Here is a 23,777-nt window from a genome sequence, read left to right on the forward strand (position 1 = left end):
TCTCTATGTTGCTCTATCTGCCCTTCTCTCTCTCTCTCTCTCTCTCTCTCTCTCTCACGAGAGAGCTTTCACCCTCAGGTTTGACATGGTCATATAGTGTTCCATTTCCCCTAGCTATGTGATGGAGGAGTTGTGGAAAACATGTACTGGTTTGGCCCCTATATCCGCAGACAGATTAGCGGCGTGCACCCTGTGGGTATCAGGTGTTAGTTACAACATGTGGGCCACATGCACGCTGCTGCACACTGGTTCACACCGGTTCACTGAAATGGTCAGACTGTGTGTTTATACAGTATGTTCACAGGTGTCAATACATGCAGAGTCACTGGTACAGACAGACACGCACGCACGCACGCACTCACTCAAACACACACACACACACACACACACACACACACACACACACACACACACACACACACACACACACACACACACACACACACACACACACACACACACACACACACACACACGCATACAGAGAACAGTTGCTGAGGCAGTGGTGAATTCTGAGCAGGGTGGGATTAAGGCAACCATGTTAGGAATGTGCCTCCTCTGGGTTTCCATGATCTGTGAGCACGCACGCACGCACACACTGTGTGTCCACACGTGCACACATACACACAAACACACACACACACACACACACACAAACAGGCAATGTATAACATAGTATATGTATAACATAGTATACCGGTAGTCAGAGATTGTAAATACTTTAATAGAAATTAAAAACAAAGAAGAGAGTTCTTTGTTTTTTTGTGTGTAAAATCCTCAGTGCTAGTTTAACTCCTGTGCGTGTGCTATAAACCACTGTCAGCCCACTGCTATTGTAACTTGCACTAAACCACACTATAAAGTCTCATTTTAAAGCCCATCTGCATTCCTCATTCTGGACAAACTACCGCACATTGTGTGTGTGTGTGTGTGTGTGTGTGTGTGTGTGTGTGTGTGCGTGTGCGTGTGTGCGTGTGTGCGCGTCTCTCTAACCAACCCCCACCATTGCTTTTCCTCTCTTGCACTTGGACCACAAGGCTTCCTGTTGTTATGACTAGGAGGAACTTTATTCCTAATTCCGGACATGTTTATTTATCATGTTTTTATCAGCTAATGACAAAGCTGTGGTTTTGTCATTTCATGTCCAGTGCAGCTACATGTCACCCCAGAGGTCGTGACCTTTATGCTTCTCATGTCTCCTCCTGTCGTCCTCTGTCCCTCGCTCTCTCTCTCCTGCAATGTGTTTATCTCTCTCTCTCTATGTCTCTGGAGTGTTTGTGGTGCATTGTTTTTCCACATGGTTCAGGGAAGCCCCGTCACACTCCACGTTCTGGGTGGATGAAGGCGTGTAGGATGAGATTTATGGATGTGTGTGTGTGTGTGTGTGCGTGCGTGTGTGTGCATGTGCTAGGGGAGAAGTGGGGTGTTGTAAGGAAGGGGAGGGATGGAAGGAGAAAGAATGAAAAGGCAGACGAGTGAATAAAGGGATAGAGGGAGAGGTATTTGTGGTTGGGATTGATTTGGCACACGCTATGCTGAGGTGTGGTTTTGGCCTGTATCCCCTTAACCCCCTTGTGTTTCTCTCACACACACACACACACACACACACACACACACACACACACACACACACACACACACACACACACACACACACACACACACACACACACACACACACACACACACACACACACACACAGTTACTGTACATGACAACACAGTCAAAACACACCCACATAGCAACCCTGGAATTCCTCCAGCAGGATTCTAGCGCTTCACTAGGAAGATGAAAAAAAAATCAGTCTCTCTTTCTGTCTCTACTCTCTCTACTCTGTCTCTCTCTGCTCTCTCTCTCTCTCCTTCTGTCTCTCTATCTCTCTGTCCCCCCCCCCCCCCCCCGCTCTTTAAAATAGCCTATTAGAGGCACCAGTAGCCATGTAATCACTTTGGCGCTCCCACAGGAAGAGACATACGCGGCCACACACACACACACACATACACACACACACACCTTAGTAATTATGTCACCTACCTCAGTAATTATGTGTGTAGCTGAGGTTCCATTCAGAGTGGTCCTACTGAATGGGTGGTATTTAGTAGATGTCAGGTCAAGTAGTGTGGTGTGACTACAAGATGACACCTGTGTGAATATCCCTGTGGATCAGGAGTGAAGCTTAATGAGGGATCATGGAGCGTAGGGTGGAAGGGTTGTTCATTTGGTTCATCATTGCATAGGCCTCTCACAACTACTATATAATATCGTTTCCATTAATCTCTCTGTATCATTTCATCACATACAATCTCACAATGTGTTTCGAGGCGTTGTGAGCTTGTAGATCGGCCATTTCCACTTTAAACGTTTTTTGATGTATACAATTATTAAACATGGCCTATATTAGCCATACTAGTAGGCCTACATTCTTTATTTTGATTATTTGTACCATCTTTGTCAGTCATTTATTTATGTTATTTGTCTGCCCTGTGAACCTTTTGTTTATCATGAATTCTAAAAGGCAAACCGAAATGTAATTGTTATTCATGTCATTCATCGCAATTATTTGTATGACAATTAATAGTCAATAGATCATTCATTATCGTGACAGCCCTACTATAGAATTACACTGTTGTGTATTGTCTATTTGCTCTAGCCACACACAAAGGTACACATATACGTTTGGATGAAATGCAAACCTTTTACACGAATGTGCTCACATGCATTAGCATACATTGACATCCAACCTATACACACACGCACGCACGCACGCGCGTGTGAGAATTCACGCTAAACACACAAGCAATCCATTTCCCAGCCTACCTTTTCCTGTGTTTGTGTGTGTTCCACTTCTCTGTGGTTAAAGCCACACGCACACACGCACCCACGCACGCACACACTCACACGCACACACACACACACACACACACCGCTGATAGCATCGGTTGCCCATCATTGCTTTACCACTCTACCCAATCTCTGTTTAGTTTCTACTTTCCTGTTTTTGATAACGCTCGCGGTTAGCTGCTCCAACTTGGCTTTTTGTTCTCAATGACTTTGATGTTCACATTAGCTGCAAGGCTGCCAGCCATTGGTTGGCTTTGGTTAGCATGGAGCCCGGCGGTGCTGTGGGCCTTATCTGTCATGTGTTATGGCATATTAAAACGCAGCGATAGCTGTATATTCAACATCACACTTAGTAGAGGACATGTCGTATGCGTTTTAAAAAATGTGACTTGCCATATATCCTCTTCGCAGCTCTTTATGTAAATGTGTAATATTGTTTCAGCTGAGATATCACATAAGGGATTTCTATCACACTGCACTGTAAGAGGGGCCTTTTCTCATTTAAATGGTGACACTAAAGAGGTATTGAATTTGAGAGAACCTATCTTCCAGGCTCATCTTATTGCGTGCGATAATGTTGTGGTGGAATTTCTCCTCCGTGCTTCCCAGACACCTGATAAGATCAGTCTTGGTAAGACACCTCTTTTTTGGGGGGGGGAGGGTGTGTGTGTGTGTGTGTGTGTGTGTGTGTGTGTGTGTGTGTGTGTGTGTGTGTGTGTGTGTGTGTGTGTGTGTGTGTGTGTGTGTGTGTGTGTGTGTGTGTGTGTGTGTGTGTGTGTGTGTGTGTGTGTGTGTGTGTGTGTGTGTGTGTGTGTGTGTGGTGGGGGTGAGTGTGTGGTGGGGGTGAGTGTGTGTGCGGGTGTGTATCTCCATGCAGATGATTGAGTTAGTGTGATTTAGCGTTGTTGGAAGATGAAATGCCGCCAACATGCCGTGTCTAGTGACTCATAGCACACTTATCTGACGATGCACTAGCTATAGGCTTTTAATTTAGAGAGGGAGAGAGACTGAAGGATGGATGAGAGAGTTGGGAGAGCGAGATAGAGGGATGAGGAGGTGTTTTACAGGGAGCATGTGGATTAAAAAGCCTAATGGTGATGGATAGTATTCATTTGCTATTAAAGCAGCCCACACCCATTTAGTGTGTGTGTGTGTGTGTGTGTGTGTGTGTGTGTGTGTGTGTGTGTGTGTGTGTGTGTGTGTGTGTGTGTGTGTGTGTGTGTGTGTGTGTGTGTGTGTGTGTGTGTGTGTGTGTGTGTGTGTGTGTGTGTGTGTGTGTGTGTGTGTGTGTGTGTGTGTGTGTGTGTGACCTTTTTGTGCAGTGTGTGAATGGCTACAGGCTCACACTTGAATAACCATCAGACAGATGGATGAATAACAAATCTAACTGGTTATGATTCCAGCATAGCAACTACGCCAGCCATTGGAAATAATACAGTGCGCTACAGTGGCCAAGCATGTAGACTAGTGGAGCAACACTTGCTTTAAGGGCAACTGTAACAGTAACTTCTCAGGCACTTAACCAGCTCCAAACGACTTTCAAAAACATGCGTAATGACATCACCTGCTGTGATCTCAGACCGTCTGGTTTTGGCTAAATTAATGCTGCATTGTAAAAGTGGACCCGTGAGGGTTGTGACTGTAATTACTTAGAGGCTTAGTGGCTGAAAACTGTCCTCAGAAACGGAGGGATTCAGCAATCACTGTTTTTAATTTATATATTGAGGCCTGTTGAAATGAAACAGACCGTTTCATACGCGCGCTATACATTAGGGAGACATGCCAGGGATCACCGAGCCGTCTGTCCCTCTGTTTCTCTCTCTCTCTCGTCATGTGAAGCAATGCCGTCTCTTCAGCACAGCAAGGGCCTCTTGTCTCAGAGACGAGAGAGAGAGAGACCAATCTCACATGACGCTGTATCACTTCTCTCCTCAGGAGGTGAGGAAGAGGTTTAGTGAATGTTTGCGTTTCTCCGCAGACCTTAAAATAACCTCACTCCAGACGCACATTGTGGACACGCTGACATTCCAGCCTGTGTGTGTGTGTGTGTGTTCATATCTCACCTATACGGTATGTCAGAGAAGGCCCTCTGACTGGGTGAACTCAAGCTCCCAGTAAGGCTATCCAACGTTGAAGCTGCCACTACCTACTGGCGAAAAGTGGAACTGCAGCACGTTCATGGAGGTGGACGGACGTTCAGTGACGTCATATGCGTAACGTGCAAAAACATTGAGGTCTGGGCTTAACTTCCGCTCACTCGAGCCATTGAGTTATAATTGTACTTGCTGTGCTGCAAGACAAGCTCATCTTCATGAAACTGGACTTTGAGCACGTGTGTGTGTGTGTGTGTGTGTGTGTGTGTGGCAGGAAATCAGAATAATGTTGGGGTTGTAATGTCACCAGTTAGGTTACTCCAGTCCAGTGGAGTTGAGGTGTAGATAACGTCGCTTCATGTGAATCGTGTTAGTCTTGTTAACACATTGGCTCTGAAAGTAAAGGATTCCTTCCTCAGGGTTCCTTTAGGGGTTCCAAATAGACCCTTACAGGTACTTGAAATTAAAATGTTGGAGAACCACTGCAATAATATAACAGATTGTCCGTGCAAAGGACTTCAGCTGTTTGATTTCCCATAAAAACACTTTCAAATAGGGTAGTATTTGTATTTTGGTTAACTCCATGAATAGTTGATAGTGTGCGAATACAAACAAGATAAGCAAGAGTCAGACCAAAGCCAGTGCAAACACTAGCGTTGGCTTCGGTATCTAAATACCTACTGTCTGGATTGCCATTGAACTTGCTGTGCACCTTGTGCTCCCCAGAGGACAAACCCGACTGGCTTATGTGGCCTTTCCTCTAACACCAGCTTTAGGCCAAAATGTCCACTAAATCTAGTTGGTGGATTGCCATGAAATGTAGGGCAGCGGGGCTGCTGGGAGAGCATTTAGACTCGTCTATAATGTTGGAGTTGCGTCTCCTCCCAGCTCTGATGGTCTGATTGTTTTATCACATGTTTTGTGTGGAACATCTGTGGTCAGGTCTCATACCTATTATCACCATACTTCTTCAGCTGAGCAGGATGTTGCCACCTGTTAATCACCTTGTAGAGACTGTTGTGTTGACTCTTTTCGTTCAATTCTTTCTTTCTCACCCTTCCTCCCTCCCTCCCTCCCTCCCTCCCTTCCTCCCTCCCTTCCTTCATCCTCCCCTGAACCCCGCTCTACTGGGGGCCCCTTCATCACACACACACACAGGGCCCCTTACTTCAAAGGCAAGAATGTGAGGCCTGCTACCATTATGCATGGCAGACCTAGTTATGTCAAGTGTACCCCTACAGTACATATATAGTGTGCGTGTGCGTGTGCGTGTGCGTGTGCGTGTGCGCGCAACATGCCATTAGCGAGCCAGGTACATTTAACGTTCAGTCCCACATTGCTTAGTTATCATCCAGCACACACGCTTTTAAACTTCAAAGACATGGCAATAGCATTCCCATGGTGTATGGCTAACAGACAGCATGCTAACACCTGGATATACGTACATAGTGTTCCATTCTCTTGACCTGCATAGGGATGTGTCTGAATGTCACACTGACTCCAGCCAACCAACCGTTATTACCTCATTAAATAGTAGGGAAAGAAGGAAGGAAGGATTTCCTTCCTTCCTTCTTTCCCTACTTCCTTCCTTCCTCCCTTCCTTGTGTTACCATGCAAAGTCTCCTATCTCCTAGCGAACCCAGGTAGCATTAAAATGCATCTCTCTCTCTCTGTATCTCTCTGTCTGTCTGTCTGTCTGTCTCTGTCTCTCTCTCTCCCTCTCCCTCTCCCTCTCCCTCTCCCTCTCTCCACTCCTGTCCATGTCTGTCCCCCCCTATCATGTATCAGGAGCTCCGTTGGTTGTCACTCGCGGCTATGACAGGCGTCATTCCTATTGACTTCCCAGTGTCTTATCGCCACCCTGCTCCCCACCCCCACCCCCTTCCTCCCTGCAGCCTCCCTATCACTACCTAGCTATCCTCTGTGTCTATCAGAGCTAACCAGGCCTGGCTGGCAAAGATAAACCCTGCCTCCAGAGAGAGGAGAGGGAAATGTACGCGGTACCAGGTCCCGTTTTTATTTAACGTCTCCTTTTTTTTGGTGGCATTACTGTTTCTTTACATCGCCACTCATCTTTCTCTTCCTATCTGGAAGATAAAAAAGAGGGAGCTCTTTTACATAATTTTCTTCTTGCTTGTTTCATTCCTTTGGTTTTTCCTTACACATGCCTTACCCCCCCTCCCCCCTTTTCCTTTTTTGTATCCTCACTTCATCTTTACTTAAGACGAGCCCTTTGATGTGTTTAAGGGGCTCTTAATGTTACATTAACCATGTTGACAAGGCAGTAGAAATGTGCCCTTCCTGAAAACACCAGCACAGCATCCTTCTCAGAATGATCCATCAAGCACTTACTACACACGCCAAGTAATACCAGAGAGACAATGGGACAATGTTAGCACTGCATGGACCTGCCTTCTATCATCACTTAGGGCCCGTTGCATTGATTTCCTCGCTCACATTTTCTTTTTTCTGCACACACACATGCACAGAATGTGCACATGCATTGCACACACACACACACACACACACACACACACACACACACACACACACACGCGCACACGCACACGCACACACACACACACACGCACGCACGCAGCCCTTTTCCACTGGCAACCTTTAAAGCCAACTAAATGCATGGCTCCCTTGTATTAACCCCTTTATTAGATTCACCCTCTCGTTTCCCAGGCAGAATAGCTCACATTGATTAAATTAGATAGACGTTGCCCGTGTATCCCACCCTCTGTCCGTCCATCCATCCGTTCATCCATCTATCCACTTTTCTATCCCTTACACTCTCTCTCTCTCTCTCTCTCTCTCTCTCTCTCTCTCTCTCTCTCTCTCTCTCTCTCTCTCTCGCACATATTTGTTTGTCGTGCTTGGTTGTTTGCCTGGTTTTCTTTTGTTTGGTTTTGTGTGCTAGCTTGCTAACTAGTTTGGGCTGTAGCTGAATTGACACATTTCTTTTCTCCACTCAGCACCACCATGCAACTTGATAAGAAGCTTTCAAAGCTAGCTTGCCATATTTAGTTGTTTGTCATCAATGTTGACAGCTGTGAGATTTGAGACTACGGCTTGGAAGTATACTACAGGTTCTTTGTACTTTCTCTGGGTTGTCTCCAAGTGATACTGATGCAGCTTTGATGATTTCATAGATGTGTTATTAGAATTATTTATTCTGCATGATATATCATTATAACATGTGCACAGGAATGCACATGTTATAGAGATGACAGATTAAAACCCTACACTACTTTAGAATAAGTAATTAAAAGGTTTTGTTTTGTGCATTTTTAATGCAGAAAGGTGTCTGACCGCCATTGAAGTTAAAAAATATAAAAGAATCTATATATAAAGCGTGAAAAATGCATTGAGTTCCTTGGTATTGAATTCCTTGAGAAATGTGGCACTGATCGGTCCAGTGGTTTGCGAGATTAGCCCCAGACAGACGGACTGTTTGTTTGGGGTAAGTTAGAGAGAGAGAGAGAGAGAGAGAGAGAGCCCTATATACCTACCTTCATGCTCTTCTTCATGGTGGAAGCCTGTAGATGGGGAAAACAAACAATTTCCCTTCTCCTCTTCTCTGTATTCTGTCTTCATTTTCTTACACACATGTGTGTGTGTGTGTGTGTGTGTGTGTGTGTGTGTGTGCGCGTGTCAGCTCTGCATTTTTCCTATTCCCGATATCTGCACTTAGAAACACGTGTGTGTGTGCACATCAAGATAGGAGCCATCCGTGAATGAAATGTATCCTTTGTTTACTGGCCCATTATCCAGATAATAACATCCATATTTCCTCTGATCTCCTGTGCTTTATCACAGCCTTACAAGCTCTTTCTTTCTGTCTCTCCCCCTCTCTCACACAAGTGCACGCGCATGTACACACACACACACACACACACACACACACACACACACACACACACACACACACACACACACACACACACACACACACACACACACACACACACACACACACACACAAAGAGAGAGACAGAAAGATAATGGGATTGTTGCCCCTGGTTTCTGTTTGTGAGATTGCAGCATAGCCACTGTGTGTGTGTGTGTGTGTGTGTGGGGGGGGGGGGGGGGGGCAAAGACACACACAAAGACACACACCAATGTGTGTGTCTTTGTGTGTCTGTGTGTATGCTGTTACACACCAATCTGTGTTTCTGTCAGTGTGTGGGTGTGTTTTTTCTTCTTTTTTTTTGCATCTCGTCATTTTTTTTGTGTGTGTGTGTGTGTACGGTGTCATTGCCATGCCACTGTAGGCTGTTTGGTGGGAGTGGACTCAGTCCAGTAATGGAGAGCTAATACTGGCCCCTGCCGATACTCTGCGCTTTCCATTTGCTGCTGAGATGACTTTGGCTCACAGCCATTCTGTCCCGACAATCTCCTATCTGTATCTGCATCATTACTTTCCATATCGGGGCAAATTATCTGCCATAGCTTACAAAGTGTGTGTGTGTGCGTGTGCGTATGCGTGCGTGTGTGCGCGCGCAGTGATACAAATCGTTGTATTTGGCTACAGGTGTTTGGGTTGATTAAGTTTCTGTTGAAATTGAAAGACAATCTCCCACAGTTGTTCTCGGGTGCTCGGTGCGGTGAGCCAGTGTTACAGTAGTAGACACTGTATATCATTCTTTCAGGTGCTCGGTGCGGTGAGCCAGTGTTACAGTAGTAGGCGCTGTATATCATTCTTTCATTTCCAATAGCACTTTCAGTATAGGTCTTTGCTGCAGTACCAGCTCCATAACCCATTCAGGCCTGACGTCGAAATTAAAAAAAAAAAGTTTTCTAAATCATGACAATTTTCGGAAAGAAAAAGGCAAATTTTAACGATTTTTCAAAAATAGCAGACCTACAAGTTCATAGCGCGCCACTCGGTGGCGCGCTATGAGCTTGTAGATCTGCTATTTTTCAATAGCTAAATTATAACATAATGTTTAAAACACCAAAAGGGGTTCCCGCCCAAAATGGGTTAATGGTTAATGTGGTTAAACGCTAACGTGACATGGATGCGTTCCAGGTCTCAATGGAATAAACAAAGGTAGAACTCTGATGGACACAGATGGATCCTCACGGCGCATGCTACCATGCAGTCCTATGTGATTAACATTATCTAGACATTATCTTTTTCATATATGTATATGTACAGTATATTCTTTCTTATATTCTTCAGCTCGTTCTTGAAGCCAATACATTTTTGTATGTTATTGCATTTGTATTGTTGCGAGGCTTCAGTACTTCAGGCTTTTTACTCATGACATCATGGGCTATCCATCCACAGCCCACCTCTAATAAGACACAAAGCAAGTAGAATACTGTCCTATAGTGAACCGGTAGTCAAAGTGGGGTCCAGGGACACCCAGGAGTCCTTGAGTTGGTTCTGTGGGGTCCTCAGCAAAACGACAGTTTTAACACAAAGCCATATTCGATTTGGGAGTCCTTGACATGAAAATGTCTGAGAACTACTGCTATAGTGACCAACGTGGGGATAAGGTTGATAGCTTTCCTTAAGGGGAAAAAAAGTGTGTGTACATTACCTGTATAGTATTTCCCTTGATTTCCTGAGGCGTTTCAGTGTATTTGAATGTTTTTTTCTTTGTGTCTTTGTAGATTTTGGTGAACTCGGTGAATCCCAACCATCCAGCGGTGCTGTACGAGAAGGTGACCGTGAGCGAGGCAGGACATCCCATACTGAGAGATATGATGTTCAGTCCTGACCAGCAGTTCATCTACACACTGACTGACCGCCAGGTACATCACTGGACATACACACACACATATGTGCGCACGCACGCACACAGACACACAGTATTTTCCATGTATATATGTATAGCATGTGTACAAACGCTAATAGAAAGTGGCTTGAATAGCTGTTTCAAGCCGTTTTGCATTTGATTTGATTCTATTAGCGTTTGTATGCATACTATACATGGTTGCCTTCACAAAACACATGCACACACATAAACACACACAGACCGTATCTCTCCCATCATTATCCTCCATATTCAGCATGTCTCCATGCAGCCACACAGGTGATGGTGTGAAGTTAACGATGCCTTGTTACGTGACGCCAATTACGTCTTTCCATCTGGGTTCAGGGGCCTTCACAAAATGAAAGACTCCACGCACGCACGCATGCACGCACACACAAACGAATGAGCCAGCTCACACATATACGCCTTTGTATCGTATTTTCCTACACAATGAGGATTCACATAAAGGAGCAACTAGCTAACGTCGCTCCATAGGGTTCTTGTGGTAATTGTCCATAGCAGAGCTCAACCATAGTCATTAGTAGTGGTGGAAAGTAACTAAGTACATTTACTTAAGTAAGTACTTGGCAATTTTTTTGTTATTTGTATGTTATTTGTATTTCCAATTTCCAATAATTTTACTTCTAAACCTTTACTTACTAGTTACTACTTCAATTCTATATACATTTCAGCCATTTGAAAATAGCAGGTCTACAAGTTCATAATGTGTTGCATAGCGACGCATTGTGAGCTTGTAGATCGGCTATTTTCAAAATATTGTTAGACATTTGAAAACTTGAAACAAAATACATAATGAGTACTCTACTTTTGGTACATTTTGTCACCAATACGTACTCAAGTAAACGTTAAATTCCGGACTTTCACTTGTAACAGAGTAATTCTACACTTCAGTAATGATACTTTTACTTAAGTACAGAATGTGTGTATTTTTTCCACCACTGGTCATTAGTGGCTCTGCAACCCCATAGACACTGTACTACTGTAACACACATACAGGTACACCCAACACATCTTAGAGAACTACTACCAACTACACGTTAGCTTCATGTCTATATCCTGCTAATAATCAGGCCATTACACACACACACACACACACACACACACACACACACACACACACACACACACACACACACACACACACACACACACACACACACACACAGCTTTGTTACAGTTCACATGCGTAGGATGTGCGTGCCTGTGGTCATTACCAGTCCCACCGCAGGCTTAGGATCGTGTCCACTTTGATGGCGAGGTGGTGGGGGTGTGTGGTGATGAGGGGTGTGAGGGTGTGTGTGTGCGCGCAGCGTGTGGCGTCTCTCTCGCTCCCTGGCCACAGCTGCTGCTCTCGCTTCCCTGTCTCATTAGTGCAGTGTGTGAATGAAGGAGGGCAGAGGCAGAGGGATTGTACCACATGTGAATGATAATGTCTGCATTTAATAAGTAACCAGAAAAACCTGTGGGGGGAAGGGCTTCCAGACTGGCCCAAAACAATGACGAAATAACACAATATGAAATTCATTGAATGCAGTAAAAAATATGTATTGTTGCCAACGAAGATATACAGAGCTTGTAGATCTGCTTTTTTTCAACAGCTAAAGTATAACATAATGCTTGACAGGTTGACTGCGGACCATTTACGGCCGTCTTTCAGCTAGACTGCCTATTTTTAAAGTTACCTTTGAACAGCCACTGCACCGACCACTGAGTTGCTTGTCATGAAAATCCACTTTAAAACAGTGTAATCGCTTGTTGTAGTGTAGAAAAGTATTCCATAGTGGCGACAACAATAACAGACCGGGAAGCGCACGGCTTCCTCCTCTGACAGCTTCTCCATTGTAAACAATAGGGACTCAATTTCCCATAACCCTTTGCACGCCGGAGCAACAGACCTTTTTGCGATGACGTCATTCAAAACATGTCTCATATCCCATTCTGTCTGGTGGATTGCCCGTATGACTTGTGTTCCACAATTAATTAACTTGAGCAACTGGTGTTTAGAAGTCATAGTGTTAAAACACCAAAAGGGGTTCCCGTCCTGAATGGTTTAAGCCCTATTGTATACTTGTATGTTGTACATTGGTATCATGCAGCAAAAATAGCCAGTCTACAACCAAAGCTTGCGATGCGTTGTGGGTCTGCTATTTTTGCTACTTTGGAAAATGAAATGGATCGGTCTCTGCGCTTGCTGTGGGAGACGTTCTTTATGCCTGGGACACGTTCCACACTTGTTTACTATTATGTAATAACTGTGTACGTGTTGAGGATCCACGTGTGACCTTGTCTGTGACAACAGAGGTCAGCTTGGTTTACAGTCCAACTAGGTGTGAGTGACACTGTAAGGTTAAACACCGTGCACATGATGATATGTGCCTGGAACCATCTAGTGTGTTCTATACTTAGAAGTGTGTGTGTGTGTGTGTGTGGACATGCACGTACATCTACAGTAAGTGACTCGTTGACATGGCCCACTTTTTATGTTTCACTAACAGCTAAGGGCGTAAAGGACGCTCATGCACGCACACACGCACGCGCGCACACACATGCACACACATGCACACACATCATGCCTGATACACATACCCACTCCCTCTCTCCTTGCCTTACATATATACACACAAACACACACACACACACACCCACACACACACACACACACACACACACACACACACACACACACACACTTTTGCATGGGTGTATGTGATCCCCATTAACGCGTGGCAGGCTGGGGTTAAGCAGAGGGAGGCTGGGGTTGCCAGACCCTGAGCTAAACCCCCTATCCCAGCACTAATGACTAGACGGGGCAATACCCCCCTCTGAAGGCTCCATCTCTATTCTACTCCATCCATCCCCCCTTTCCTATTTTCATATATTTTCACGTTTAGGCTGCCCTGATCTCTTACCCACCCCCACTACACACGCATTCGCACATACACACACACACGCACACACACACACAAACACACACACACACACACACACACACACACACACACACACACACACACACACACACACACACACACACACACACACACACACACGCTTCCATTCCATCTAAGCTCAAATTGGCCCCTCTCCCCTGCTTCCTACTGATCCCAATCCCATGTTCTTAACAACCCCTCTCCCCTCTCGCTGCCTCCCTCCCTCCCTCTATATCAGTGGTTCTCAAGCATGTTCATGTCAAGGACACCTTCATGTATTTAGCTGTGGACCCCCCCCAGCTGTGGACCCCCATCTGAAGATATTTTGTTCCAGGGACACGCAGAAGACTTGGTTTTTAAATACCGAAATTATTCCACAATGTTCTAATTTATTCCTGGATTTTTAAAACCGGGTCAAAGTGGTTAAACCGACTGTGCCGCTATATTAACTAATTTTGCGAACCACCCACTTTGAGAACCTCTACACCAGGGGTGTCCAAACTCTTTTCAAAGGGGGCCAAATTACACCCAAGGGCCAACTACACAATGTACCTTCAGATTTAACGATTATTTTTAACTATCATCATCATTATTTAATATCAATGGTCTTTTGTCAGGTGTGTGCTGTAAACAAAATGTGTAACTAAGCCTTTTTTCAGCCTTATTTCACATTTCCAATGTAACCAGACAAGCAAGGGTTTGAAAATAAGGAAGACAAATTATACTCTGGGAAATGCCAGGTTAAACAATGAAAATGTAAAAATATCCCATAATACAGATCAGGTATGAAGCTGTGGGGTATATAAAATTCACCCCAGGCCCACGGGACGCACTTTGGACACCCCTGCTCTACACCAACCCCTTTATTTCCTGCCATTATATTTCATCATGTCTTCAATCCCTCCTACCTATTCATGTTTCTCCTCTGTTATGTTTCTCACTGAGCCGTCTGTCCCTCTTATTTTTGGCTAATGTTCCCCTGCAAAATATGGATGCTGGGATTCAAGGGTTAACCGTTAAGCTATGTAGTTAGTTGGAGCATAGATGTAGTTGGAGGATAGATGTAGTTGAAGGAAGCCAGGTCGTTTGGATGGAGAGAGAAAGAGATGGGGGGGGGGGGGGGGGTTATCAAGGACACACACGGATGTCTAACCACTCGATGACAACCTGTGTGTGTGTGGGGTGGGGGGGTGATGCCATTGCCCGTAGGGGGGTTCCTCAGACAAGCCAAGCACATTAAGGTGTCACCTGACATATCCACTGATGCGTAGCCACCGACGAGCCCAGCCTCTCTCTCGCACACTAGCACACACACACACACACACACACACACACACACACACACACACACACACACTCGCACACAGAGGAAGGGCCAGGCTGTGTGGGAGTCAGATTTAGGGGTGAGGCTCAGTGATTTATGACCAGCTCCAGATCCAGCTATATTCATCACTGTCATTATTATCAATGGAGGATATGACAGCAGGGAAGGACTGTGTGTGTGTGTGTGTGTGTGTGTGTGTGTGTGTGTGTGTGTGTGTGTGTGTGTGTGTGTGTGTGTGTGTGTGTGTGTGTGTGTGTGTGTGTGTGTGTGTGTGTGTGTGTGTGTGTGTGTGTGTGTGTGTGTGTGTGTGTGTGTGTGTGTGTGTGTGTGTGTGTGTGTGAGAGACAAGCTCATAGCTACAGTAAAAGATGTCTGACATGTAAAGATAATCTTTGATAAGTAGACTCATTTAACTCATTGGTAGACTAATTTGTCTCTACATTACAGTTGTGGGAAATTACAAAATAAAAATCCAAGGGAGAAGTGAATTGGGCTTTGTTGCTGGCTTTCTTAGCACTGCAGGCTAACTTGATCTGTTTTGTTTTCCATTACCTCAGTGGGAAATAGAATGTCACTCCCTAACATGAGCTTTAATAGAAATAGAATGTCACTCCCTAACATGAGCTTTAATAGAAATAGAATGTCACTCCCTAACATGAGCTTTTAGCATCACACAAAAGAAGAGGCAAAACCCATAAACAACACATGCTCCATCATTTGTACAGTAACTGGTACATCATTATATGAAAACTACCAGCTATATCTCTCAAAAAACTAAATTTGCGTGCGCACGCACGCAAGCACGCGCGCACGCACGCAGAACGATAATAGACACACGTACACACACCCTAGTGCAGTGTGGTGCTGGTTAATTGCTAAAAGCATATGAATATTCATATCATAGCAGTGTGGATAAGAGACTCAGGTTTAGTATGACAGCTCACAGGAAACACATGAATAGGACTTTGAATACGTGGATACAGCTAGGGAAAATGCATATTTGATGTATTACAGGAACTGAAACACACGTACGTGCGGGTGCGCGCGCACACACACACACACACACACACACACACTCACACACCCCGACAATCTTTACACATTTCTTACCTTTTGTTCATGTGATGGTACAAGGATTCTCCATACAATTTATGTATGTAAATGTTCCTGTAAAGGCACATATGCACTCAGACACACACACACACACACACACACACACACACACACACACACACACACACACACACACTGTATACGTATATCTACTGTAAGAGTGTGTGTGGGCTGTGCCTTTGTCTGCATTTCCATTCAAGGTTTTCACTGAGATTATTTTCTCTCTTCCAAATCTCACCAAAGCCGTCCTCCTCCAAGAACCCTCTGGCCACAGAGGGTTGTCTGTCTGCTGTCTGTTTGTCTGTCTTTCACATCCATAGCAGTTATAATTCAATTTGGATCAAACTTGGCAGATTATAGGTAGAGAGTATTATAGTAGAGAGCTCACGCACCTGATATATATTATATACTTTACTATCTCAGGTGTAATTTTTCTAGTGGAAAAAAGACCCCTTGTTTGTACGGCTATGCCATTTGTAAATTAGCTAAGCGAGACCCAACGAGTGTGCTGTTTGTGTGTGGAACGAGCTTCTAAATGTTCTTTATTGCCTTGACCCCCCCCCTCTCTCTCTTCTTCCCTTTTTGCTTTCTTGGAAAAATAACACGATGGGAACTATGTACAAAAACACACTTTTTTACTTGTGTGATGTGACAAAGATGATTCTGATTCTCATGTGCACTGCTTCTGCTGATACGATACGGCATGGCCTCCATCTCATTCTGCTGATACGATACGGCATGGCCTCCATCTCATTCCCATCGTCATCTCGTGTGTGAATGCAGAGGAGACGGAGCATTTATGCATTATGTGTCTGGCGTGGCACTTGAACTGACACGCACGCACGCACACGCACGCACGCACGCACGCACGCACGCACGCACGCTTTATGTGTGCACCAAGTATTCCCCTTTACTATGGCACCTCATCAGCTGAAACTTGAATGGACACTTGCATTTACTGCACGGGCACGCACACACACACACAACACACGTCCGACTAGCATACAGTACACTGCTGCACGCACACATGACCTTAATTTACATAGTCACAAAAGTGCGCACACATTCATGGTGGCAGTGGTCATTGTTATGTAAATGTTAATAGACCAGGTGCAGCCAAGTGAGGAGAGTAGCAGTACGGTGGTTAGATGGGAGGGGGAGAGAGGGGTGGCCAAGTATGTACGGTGCTCAATTACATGCATTCAGACCACTATAGCAGCCTCCTACATACACTGCACTGCACTGAGAGCACGCACACACACACACACACACACACACACACACACACACACACACACACACACACACACACACACACACACACACACACACACACACACACACACACGTCAGTAATCACATATGCACATACAGTACTGCCATGCATGCAAATATCCACATTTGCGCACTCATCTGATTATTCACAGTCACCCCCTTTTTACTGCATGCCTTCACTGCAAGCATCTCTCTTCTCCTCCTTCAATCTATATAGACATTAATATTTTGGGCTAGTTTTCAAAGGAGCACCTGGACATGTAAGTTGGTGCGCACAGTGCGGGGGCGATACGAACGTTTCTATTCTGCCACAATATTATGCTGCCCACACGGGCAGATGCAAAAGATACAATGATGCAAAGCTACACAGAGTCACAGACACTGTATTTGTGGTCGTTAAGCAGCATGATGTCGTTTAGCAGCAGGAGGACGTTTGTTAGCAGGTCAACTAGTGATGGGAGATTTATCGGCAAACACATCGGCATTGGCCGATTTTAGTTGTTTTTAGACTAATCGGCATCGGTTCGATTAATCAATCAGACCGATTAATCGGTCTGTCTTTACAGATAAACAAGCCCACAGTATAACAGCTTGAACAGATCTACAAGCGCACAATATTAAATATGAAGGTATTTAAGTTAAACCTGACTTGCCTAAGCCTGCAGTGCAGACACCCTGTTACATGTATTTTTCAGAATGGACAAAATTATTATATCGCCCATAACAGCAATTAATTATATCGGATATCGATATCGGCCAAAATGTCTAATCGGCACACAATCGGCAAAACAAACGTCCAACACAGATAAAATGAATTACTCACCTACTGCTGCAGGTTGCATGTTTAAGTGACAGATGCATGGTTTTATTGTAGATATGGTTGCGTGGTTTAGCGACCAGCACTTTGACAGGAACGAGGAGCACTATAACTTTCCCTTTCAGTTTCAAAAGTGCCTTTAAGGTAGCTTGTTTACAACTGAAACCGACTTCCTGTGCTCTGACTTCCTCTTCAAAATAAGCGTCACGTGTAATGATTAGTCAACACTAGTTTTTTTTCTAAGTCTACTTACAGGACGTTAACATCTAATTTGAGTGCCTTTCGTTTGCCTGTCAGGATTCTCTACATCACTGTCTCAGTTGATGGTATGCAAATGCACGTTGCATGCCTTTCATCTACCGCGCAGCAAACATTTTGACGACGCATGCACACTGGCACACCTGTTGCAGTGTGCAGGGCTGTGTATATATATATATATATATATATAAACCACTCCTTTCGTATACTTGTATAAACTTATATTTCCCACATCTTTACTCTTAATATTTTGTACGGTACAGCTAACATTATTCTTCATCTTATCGGCAAGCTTTATGATCACATTATAGTCCAAATTAATTCACACATTTTAGGGCTTGCATAAGTTAGCTTTCCAGAAATTTGTGAATCCATGAAATATTCTAGACAGAGTTTGTGTTTGGTGTTAAACTCCCAGGCCAGACATGTCACACTGTGGTGACGACTAGACTGATGGGCACTGGGGGCACCCAGAGGACAATGACCACATTGGCACTGTGTGCGTGAGTGCGTTTCTCCTATCATAATATATATTCCATAGTGGTGTTTGTGTAAGCATTATGACAGTCTGGCACTTTCAGGTTTGTGTGTGTGTGTGTGTGTGTATGGTTTTTCCACCTCCTATAATGTCTTCCAAAACAGAAAACCCTGACAACTGAATATATGCATCATGCCAGAATACTAGAATATTCAGTTGCACAGTTTTACCTTTGAGGAATTGATCTGAAGCGAAAACTCTTTTCTCTTCTCCTCCCTCTCTTACTGTCTGTCGCTCTCTCTCTCACACACACACACTTTTTTTCTCTGTTGGTCTCTCTCTTTCTCTGCCCTCCCTCTTCCTATAGAGTCCTATCATCCGGTTAAGCTTTGAGGAATGTATGTAGTTTATCTCCTTCTCTCTGTCCTCTGATACGAGACAGACAGACAGACAGACCATGACATGTGGTGATGCTCTGAAAGGAGATACAACACATGAGTTAATTCTTAATCTTATAATCCTATATTTTAGATCTTGCTTTCTTACTCTGATTCTATCTCTCTGACCATCTCTTTTAGTCTCTTACTTAAGGTCCTTTCAAAGGGCAGCGATTAACGCATCTAGTATTTCATTTTCAATGAGACCTGCGGTTTCTTTTCTGTACACGTGGAGAAGTCGAGGGGTGGCAACACAAGCGTATTTACGTGCACGCGCCCGCGACTGACCAGACCTGGATTCTGTTTCACTTATTTGTACGCTTGCGTTGTCGCGCCCCTCATGAGCAGACCTGGAGCAGACCCGTCGTTGATCCAGGCGACAACGCCTGCGTTTGAAAGTACCTTAACTCTGTCTCTCTGACTTTCTCCTCCTCTAATTACATCAGGTTTTGTGTGATTTGATTTCCTCACACTTGCTTGTTTTTTCTTTTACCTCGCTCCGATTACTGACACTCTTTTGCTATCGCATTCTTTCTATTTTTTTCCCTTTCTGTCTAATTGTGTGTGTGTGTGTGTGTGTGTGTGTGTGTGTGTGTGTGTGTGTGTGTGTGTGTGTGTGTGTGTGTGTGTGTGTGTGTGTGTGTGTGTGTGTGTGTGTGTGTGTGTGTGTGTGTGTGTGTGTGTGTGTGTGTGTGTGTGTGTGTGTGTGTGTGTGTGTGTGTGTGTGTGTGTTTGTTCACGTCCAGAGAAGTGTGCTCAGACACTTGTCTGAGGCGCGATACCATCTGTCCTAATGGAAGTCTGGCTGTCACCAGATAGTTGTGTGTCTCTCTCTCTTTCACTCTCTTTTACTCTGCAGTCTTCTCCCAGAGGATGGAGTGATGGAGCAGACTGATAGGGTTAGGGGAGCGATGGAGAGATGGATAGTGAGGTTAATGGTTTCCTTCTCTCCCTCCTCCAATCACTCTCCCAATCAGGCGTTCAATCAGTCTTCCAGTGGCTTGGATGGTGAAAGCTGGGTGAGACTGATTGACATGGAATGAGGGCATAAAAAAACCAACCCTGTTGCGGCCCTGGAGAGCCTCTGTGAGTGGTGTAATCTCTTGTGCACGTGCAGTGTCGTGACTTACGCTGAAACCTGCATAATGGAGAGTGCCACAGCACAGGGGAATCCCGTTTTTCTTCTACTTTGACTCACAAATCGCCAGGCTTAGTTGACAGAGTGGTCAGCAGCAGAACTACATTTGATTTAGTTTTTCGTGGCAAACTTTCTTTTTTATTCACCCCACACACGATGTCCACGACAACAACGTTTCTCAGAGAAAATAATGCAACGTGTCATCCATTGGCCTTTTTCATCTTCCTCTGGTCTTCTCTCTCTATTCCCTCTGTATCTATCGCTCTATCTCTCTCCTTTCAGTTTGGTTGCTGGTGCAGTACTTGGCAGTGCTAATGGAAATGCCAGCTGTGCTGGGTGCTTGTTGCGTGGCGCCTCAGTCCTCACCAAGTCCATTTACTAAAGTGACAGAGTCATTTACCAAGCAGCCGGCCTCTCCCATCCACACTTAATTAGAAGACCCCTAGGCCTGTCTACCTGGCCGGCTGCACTCACCTCATTCCCTCTCTCTCATCTCTCTTCCTGCGTTCCAACTCCGTCTGCTCCCCATGTTTTGTTGTTGTTGTTTTTCTCTCATTTGATGCCTATTGTTATTTCTCTGTCTTTCGGTTATCCAGTTTTTCGGTTTGCCATCACTATACTCTTGTCGTCCCCTTCCCCCCCCTTCCCCCAAACTTCTCTCCACTTTCCCCCGCTCTCTCTCTCTGACTCTTTTCATTTCTATCTGTCTACCTGTGTTTCCAGGCTGGGGTGAACCCACAGACAGATTATCTGGCTGCAGTGTTAGATTGGACCGTGTCAGCAGAAGTAATGGGAGTGTAGAGTTCATTTGATGAGAATGTTGATGAAGAGGAATGAGACACCCATATCTTCTATTTTTCTCTCAGTCGTCTTTTCTTTCCTCCAGTCTGCTGTTACTTTTCTGTCTTTTTAGCCGAGTCTCGGCTTCTGTTTTCAATCTGCTGTTTGTTTTTCTCTTTCTCCCTCCATCCATTTCCACTTTCAACTTTATTTTGTCTGTCTCTCTGTCTCTCTGTCTCTGTCTCTGTCTCTGTCTCTGTCTCTGTCTCTGTCTCTGTCTCTGTCTCTCTCTCTCTCTCTCTCTGTCTCTGTCTCTGTCTCTCTCTGTCTCTCTCTCTCTGTCTCTCTCTCTCTCTGTAAAGCTATCCTTCCTTTCCGGATGCTGTACTGATTGGCCTGCTCTCTGCCAGGATGGTTGTGTAGTAAAGCAGCCGTTCTCCGTTTTCAGCCACGATTCAGTTGCAACAGGAATGGAAAGTAAAGGAAGCAAACTAATCATCCGCTCTCGTCTAACATTTGCACGTGCAGCCCACCTAATGCCAATGTGCATGTACGCACACACACGGACACACGCACACAGAGGTGCACTTGCATACATGCATGGTAGACCCAACTTGAACACTGTCCATTCATCCACCGGTCCATAGGTCGATGTGTGCAGGAATCCAGGCAGTGTCTACCTGCCAAAGAAGCCTTTCAAAGACCGCTATCAAAGACTCTATTGTGGTCCCACTGTACACACACACACGCACGCACGCATGGGCGCACGCACGCATGGGCGCACGCGCGCGCGCGCACACACACACACACACACACACACACACACTTGCGCTCTCTCTCTGAGGAAGGCGGGGTGTTGATATGGTGGTCTCCAGGCGGAACGGTATTTGAGGTGATATCACTATTGTCCTTAATAACCTTACAATGTCAACACACACGGACCTTAAAAACCCACACAATACACAACTAAGTACTTGCCAAGTGTCTCACTGCTTTTATCAGGGTTGAGACTGAGAGTAGAAGATGAAGAGAGTGAGTCCGGAACGAGGGGAGGGGGACAGGAAGAAGACAGAAAGCTGATCAGGATGAAGAGAGAAGCATGCAGCACACAGAGAGCAACACCTATGGCAGTGCCAGAGAAAGATAAAGATGGAACGGAAGGGCCGGATGGCTGGGCACATACAGTAGGCTGATAATCCGTGTCGCGGGTTCGACTCCCGATCCTGACGACCTTTACTGCATGTCACCCCCCCATCTCTCTCTCCCCATTTCTTTTCAGACTACTGTATATCTATAAAATAAAAGGCAGAAAAAGACCCAAATATATCGTATAGAAATGATTGAAAGGAAGAGAAGGAGACAGACAGACAGACAGACAGACGAAGGAAAACAACAACATCATCAACCATTACCTCTCTCTGGTGTACAAAGTAATTCACTAAAACTGACCTCCATCAAACCATTTTCTTTGACCACAGTAGACAGATAAATCGATGCAGCTCTAAAATGTGTTGGCTATTTTGTGTTTGAACACCACTCGACAAGTTGTGAAAAGTGAAAATGATGACTTCTGACAGAGCACAGTAAGGCTATGTGTCCACTGTCCACCAAGGCGTTTTTTGAGGAGCGCTAGCCCCTCCTATATCCAGCTTTTGGTGTCTGTCCACAACCTTTGTCCTACACAATTTGCTCGTCTACATATGACGTACATTTTCCCTTCATTGTCATGAGTACCACAGACGAATAACAGTCTAAGTCCACACTATTGATCCATAATATATAAATGATAGATAAGGGTTCAGGACACCGAGGCCTTTTCGTGGAGGGGTCAGTCTGAAATTTGGACTTAGACTGTTTTTCGTCTGTGGTACCTTTTGTGTATATTTGACGGATATAATCTAATTTCTCCTTTCATTGTCAATGGCAAATATGAGACGTGCGCCTCACTTCACACTTGTGTGAAGTGAGGCGCGCTCTTATCATCATACATCATCACATTCCGTGCTCAGCCAATCAAATCATCACAAAAGTCATTCCGGCCAATCACTTTTGGCGTCTTCACTTTTATCTTCAGTATTTACTTTGCTCAGCCGCTCAAATCATCGCTATGGGGTGATCAGCCAATCATCAGCCGATGACCCACAAAGCTGGGCAAAATATTTTTTGTCTCTGCTCGTTGCACACCATTATGTATTTTACATCTTTTCTCCTGTCCCCCCAGACACACCCTGCCACTACCCCCCCTCGTCCCTCATCTCCCTCCCTCCGTATCTCCCTTCCTCTCAGTACCAGGGAGTGTTCAGGGTTGTTTGCCTCTCTTCTTATCTCCAATCAGTCAACACATTGAGCCGCTAGCTGGCTATTGATCTCGTAAAGCCCCTACAATCCAGTCAATGCACACACGCTAACCCAGCTTTGATACCCCCACCACCGAACCACCCACCCCCTCCTCCAAGCTGGTTAGTGTGTGCGTTGGCGATGCTGGCCGTCTTGCACTCGCACA

At 45.0% G+C, this 23,777-nt stretch overlaps 1 protein-coding gene across 2 annotated transcripts in view; it reads left to right on the forward strand.

The window, feature by feature from the left end:
- Nucleotides 1–23,777, forward strand: part of plxna1b (plexin A1b) — a 221,644-nt gene that overhangs the window by 81,392 nt on the left and 116,475 nt on the right. For both annotated transcript variants that reach the window (XM_079509891.1, XM_079509892.1), the window contains exon 4: nucleotides 10,561–10,701. In XM_079509891.1, the coding sequence (XP_079366017.1) occupies nucleotides 10,561–10,701 (141 nt within the window). The remainder of the gene's footprint in view (nucleotides 1–10,560; nucleotides 10,702–23,777) is intronic.

The sequence above is a fragment of the Electrona antarctica genome (genome assembly GCF_951216825.1).
Source record: "Electrona antarctica genome assembly, chromosome: 9".
Lineage (NCBI taxonomy): Eukaryota > Metazoa > Chordata > Actinopteri > Myctophiformes > Myctophidae > Electrona > Electrona antarctica.